The 5,638-nt window shown below is 38.9% G+C and overlaps 2 protein-coding genes across 2 annotated transcripts in view; one reads left to right on the top strand and one right to left on the bottom strand.

Moving 5' to 3' along the window:
* The first annotated feature begins 491 nt into the window (after window positions 1–491).
* Window positions 492–1,595, top strand: LOC101307192. The gene has a single exon (XM_004295850.1). The coding sequence runs from the start codon at window positions 492–494 to the stop codon at window positions 1,473–1,475; it is 984 nt and encodes a 327-aa protein (XP_004295898.1). The 3' UTR covers window positions 1,476–1,595.
* Window positions 1,596–1,932: 337 nt separating this feature from the next.
* Window positions 1,933–5,638, bottom strand: part of LOC101292580 — a 5,567-nt gene continuing 1,861 nt past the window's right edge. Inside the window, exons 3-7 of the mRNA XM_004294442.1 lie at window positions 3,494–4,420; window positions 3,120–3,411; window positions 2,757–2,922; window positions 2,377–2,482; window positions 1,933–2,280 (exon numbers count right to left, since the gene is read on the bottom strand). Coding sequence (XP_004294490.1) covers window positions 2,163–2,280; window positions 2,377–2,482; window positions 2,757–2,922; window positions 3,120–3,411; window positions 3,494–4,420 — 1,609 coding nt within the window. The 3' untranslated portion in view covers window positions 1,933–2,162. The remainder of the gene's footprint in view (window positions 2,281–2,376; window positions 2,483–2,756; window positions 2,923–3,119; window positions 3,412–3,493; window positions 4,421–5,638) is intronic.

The following is a 5,638-nucleotide window of genomic DNA, read 5'->3' as shown; positions in this document are numbered from 1 at the left end:
AAAAAAAATGACTGATTTTAGACCTAAAGTTCAGGAGAATAAACTGAAATTTTTCCAAAACAAAATGTAGTGTGAACAAAGTATAATTACAAAAAATATATTTTAGGTATTATAATGAGTGAACAAAGTAAAATTGAGAAATTGTATTTTAAATATTGTAAATAAGTGAACAAAACAGATTAATTTACAAATAAAAATATATAAGTGAGGTGTGAAGAGAATATAGGGTGATCAAAATGGTTTGTATCGTGGCAATAGACGCACCAAAGTTTATCAGAAGCCAGTTTTGCTTACAATTTCACTTTTACCACCACGTAGCCATTATGTTAAGCAACCACTCAACACCTGTCCACCACATGTCGACCTGTAGCAAACCTCCCTACACGAACAGTTATTATCTCCTCAATCCTGCTGTAACTTCAGTCTATATCAATAACAATATCACCGCACCGTTAGCCAACTGTTTTGTCAGGAAATTAACGTCGATTATAATGAGTCCGAAGCGCCGGTCATCATCCAGGTTGGTGGTGAAGACCACCAAGCAAGTTGTGAAGGAGACGGTTGAAGTCTCGGTGGTGCGGAGTAAGAAGAGGCAGAAGAAAGTGAATGATGATGAACAACAAGAGCCAGTCGAGAGTACTATTGCCTTCGAAACCAAAAAAGAAAACCAGACAGAGAAAATAGAAGTCTCGGTTGAGAAAGATCCTGCCAAGAGAGCTATTGAAAGCCAAGAAGAAACTCAAATTGCTGAAGAAGACAAAGAGCCAGAGGAAATAAGGACTATTCCTGTAGAGGTCCCCGGCATGGAAACCCCAGAGAAACTAAGAGGAGCAACTCTGAGCGTTGACAAAGACGAAGAGCCTAAAGAACCAAGCACTGTTCTAGATGACAAAGAGCCAGTCAGCAATGATGTTGTCACGGAAACTCAACTAGACAGTGATGAAACTCAAAACTTTGAAGAAGACGGAGAGCAGGCCAGGACTATTTCCATGGATAGCCAAGAAGGAAGTGAAACACAGAATTTTGAAGAGACCCCTATGACACCTGAAAAGAAAGAAGTAAACCAATCATCCAAGGTTGAAAAGGAGAAGAGTGATGACGTCAAGCAAACCGGAGATGGAGAGAAGAAAGACAAGAAGAGGAAGAGGAGATCACCAGGGAATAAAAGAGAGGGAGGAAAAGGGTATAAGAGGTATGTGTATAAAGTGTTCAAGCAGGTGCACCCTGAACTGGGCATGTCAGCAAAGGCCATGGTGGTTCTCAACAATTATATGAATGACATGTTCGAGAGGCTAGCTGGTGAGGCAGCAAAGCTCACCATGTACACGTCTCGAAAGACACTGTCTTCGAGGGAGATTCAAGGGGCAGTGAAGCTGGTTTTGCCTGGGGAGCTTGGGAAACATGCCATGGCAGAAGGGACCAAGGCTGTGAGCAACTACTTGTCCAAGAACGCAGCGATGTCCCATAAGTCTTGATTAGTCTCTAATATTTCCTTCCATTTTAGTTTGTTCGTCTTGTTTTTGTAGGGTAGTTAGTTCTGTTGAGTGAAGTATAGTCTTAATTTTAATTTTTTCTGCTTTCTGACTTGTGGAACATAGAAGGATAGCTATGACGGTTTGTAAATTATTCTCTTTTTCTGTTCTAGTTGTGCAAGTGTGTGATGACAAGATTAACCCATAATCTGTGATCATTTTCCAAAATCGAAATCTAGGAAAACTGGGTCTCCAGAAGTTCAATCGATGGACTATTCCTTTCCCAAAAAAATAATGAGTAGAATATTTTCCTGGTATAAACCTACCAAAAATGTATCATATACTCATCACCTTCAAATAAAATGAAAGATATAAATGGGGACGTGGGTGACAATAATCAAAATACTTGGTTAACTTTCGGCTTGAAAGTGAGTCTCTGAAGTCTATAAGACCAAACTCGTAGAATATTAATTTTCCATTCAAGTATTTTATTAGATAAAAATAATGAATGAAAGTATTGCTTTGTGTTACATAGTGTCGATCATACACTGCATATATATAAGACATCATGGCTTCAGGGGAGAAAAAGAAGAGAGAGAAAGAAAAAAAGAAGGAAAGCTACATTAGTAGTATGAGGCTCGAAGCAAACCTTATGATGCCAATCTTTGTTAAATTAACTTATCTTCCGAGTTATAATACAGAATAAGCCCGGATCACCTCAACGGCGGGTGCTCTACACATCGGACATTTTCCGCTATTCTCGACCAATTCGGTAGCGCATTTTGAACATGTACACATGTGACCACATCTGCCAAAAGGAAGTTAACACATATTGGAGTAACATGGTAAGAATTTCAACATACACTAATTTAGATCACGAAAGATACAGATTTTGGGAGTTTACCTGTATAGTAAAGAATCAATACTGCTGACACTACAAATACAGCAAATTCCTTTCCTGACATTATCCCATTTAGACCCATCATCTAGGAGACCATCTTCACATGCCCCTATAAGAGATGGCAATCACAGTCAACTTGAGGAAGAGATTAGAACAAACCACAGAATAAGAGTTCGTTGTATATTTCTTCTCTCCTTCAAAAGTGTAAGAAATTGATAGTCATGTAGTGAAAATTACATATTCAATTAGTTTTAATAAGCACATGATAACAATCTTTGTGAACCAGCTGATCTACTTAAGCAAAGGTAATTGAGAATAAAGGGCAGATACACAAAAAGACTGCTACATAAAATCAACTTGAGGTGCATAAATTATAATCAAACCTTGTGAACCGGCTGAGCGATTCAGGGCATCAGAAACTTCTTGTCTTATTGATCGTTGCAACTCGAGTTGCATATCCATGCAGGCCTCCAACATCCTTTGCAAGTTGTTCATCCTCTGTTGCAACCTAGCCATGTCGATCCTCATATCATTAACCATCTCCCAGTCCTGTATCCAGCATCAACAAGTTAATTAGGGGGAAAAGAAAGAAACATAAAGTGTAAGCTGAGAATATAAGCGCCAGATCATAAACATACAAATGCAGCATTAATTAGAGATAGATTGGATAGAATTCCAAGAACCAGATGTGTGTGTGTGTGTGTCATAGATTGAATAAAATTCCAAGAACCAGCATGTGAACTCACAATTCCATAGCGCTGATGCATGTCATGTCGTGGCCAGTTATCATGGTGTGACTCCTGGTGCCACAGGGGAGAAGAAGGTATTGGCTGCGGTGGCAGAGCAAGGTGAGGACTGTCAACACCATTCACTTGAACCTCATTCTGATATGTCTGCTCCATATCTTCAGTCAATTCAGGAGAAGCTGATGCCTCATCCCAGTCAATAGCAGCATGACCTTGCCTTTCCACATATGACTGTATGAGTTGATCTAGGTTCTGACGGAAACCACTGCTCAGAAGATTAGAGACCCTTCTCCTGAACAATGAATGAGATTTTAATGAGAAAAATGCAACTTGATAGCACCCAGAGCATAATGACATATCAATAAATTACGCACCTGCTTAGAAGTTCCCTTAGCTCTGTATTGTGAGCATTATCATCATCAGGATAATAAAATGTATCAGCCCGCCTGAATGAATCGGAATCCTGGCTGGATGGCTCTTCTAACCAACTTTGAACAGCCTCATGAAAACCACTTTCATTGTGCCACACTTCAGGGACTTCTTGAAGTTGATCATCTTCTCTGACTTCGTTCTCTACCAACTCCTGGGACCAGTCATAACCAGAAGATTCCAGCTGATCTTCACTTGTATTTTCCACAGTTTGACTATCATACTCAACAGCTTGCACCTGGTCTCGTTCCTCATTCTCTGAAACACGATCCTGCCATTGGTGTAGCTGTGAGTTGGACTCTTGGATATTTGCATCCCCGAGTAGATTTCCGCTTGCATAATAAAGTTCATGGACGACACTTTCATCCTCATGAAGCTCAGATTGTTCAATAGATAAACCACTGGCTCCTTGAATGTTACTGTGGCCATTAACATCATTTTGCAAAGTTTCTTGTGACTGCTGAACAGCAGTGGTTGTACGTATGTTACCAACCATGTTGTGATGAGCTCCTTCCCTACTCTCAGCAATTTCAGTAGAGGAAGAGGATTGCCAGCCTCTTACAACATTATCCGGAACCTCTTCCTGCACATGTTCTATGGGAGCAATAGATTGATGTGAATCTAAATCCTGAATGGTGTTTCCACCTAAATCATCCCTAGCAGCTGATGTTCCACAACTATCATGTCCTTGGTCATTACTTGCAATGACATTAGCCTCAGACTGCTCAGAAGAACCACTTAAGACTTCATGTGAATTGTTTGCCTGATTATGGACATTTCTGACACCATTAGAATTGCTTGAGGATGAATCAGACTGACAGCTGCCTACTTGACCACCAACAGGAGTATCCAATTTGGAGTCAAAACCATCCCTAATTAAAAGAAAAGATTAAAAAATCAATGCAACAACAAATGAAACATTTTTTAATCGAAAAACAAATGCACAAAGAAAATAACCCAGTATAAGTTGAGTGCAGTAACAAATTCACAGACAACGTCAAGTATAAAATCATAGTCTACATAAGGATACAGAATATTATAGCGATCTATGAGAAATTAGATTTTCATATGTATAGCATTAGAAACAGAAACCGGTCACCGTATAGCAACATCATACTCATATAGTGAGTATGAGTACTCAATCAAATAGTGGGTTTTTTTTGTTTTTGTTTTTATTTTGTGTGTGTGTGTGTGCGTGCATGTTTGTGGGGGGCGTGGATGATGTAGAGCTCTTTTAAAAAGTAGTGCACAGTTTCACATTCAGAAGGTACGCTATATGCTGTTTGAACCTTTCAGTTCCGCAGAGGCAAATGCTTTGTACCCCAAATTTTTGTCCCTTATATATCAAATACGCAATATGTGCATGCAAGTTGATGACGTGTTGGGTGGTGGAGCATAGTTCTTCGAGAAAGAAAATTCATGCAAACGAGTAAAATATTCACGAAAATTCATGACAATCCAACTATTTTACGAACGTACACACAAAAAATCATCAATATTCAGCATTTGTGAAATATAAACGGATAGAGAAACAGAGCCTCTATTCCACGAGACTTCATAAGTGAAGTAGGGAATAAATGAAAGAGTAGCCTTAAGTACAAAAGAATTGGCATTTGATGAGATTCTGGATCCTCTATTTGGATTATTTCTACTTGCAACATTGTCAATGCATACATCTAGAAACCTTCATTTGACAAAGGAAAAAAGAAGGATAACCCACATCTAAACGCGAAAAACATCCATGTCAAAGATTACCACAATAGACCCAGTATCTTGGTACCATGTGGACTTCAATTCCATGCTAATCAATAAAGAATTGGTATGCTACCACACTAGCCAAAGTTTGAACCATAGATAGATCTAATCTAACAACAAGAGGCACCTTTGCATTTATCCATGGAGATGTTAAAGGCTTAAAAGATAATGAGGATAACACACAATAACAAGAAAACAAAACAAAAATCTGCCATTATGGCAGGAAAAAGAATCCCTGGACATATATGTACTAGCTCACAGAATGTCAGAGTAAGAGACATCTTTCTGACCTCAACAGATAATAGTTGACCCCTGACACCCTTTCATTTTGATGA

Source organism: Fragaria vesca, linkage group LG3 (genome assembly GCF_000184155.1).
Source record: "Fragaria vesca subsp. vesca linkage group LG3, FraVesHawaii_1.0, whole genome shotgun sequence".
In the NCBI taxonomy this organism is placed as follows: Eukaryota; Viridiplantae; Streptophyta; class Magnoliopsida; order Rosales; family Rosaceae; genus Fragaria; species Fragaria vesca.
This window is presented reverse-complemented; position numbering and strand designations above follow the sequence as displayed.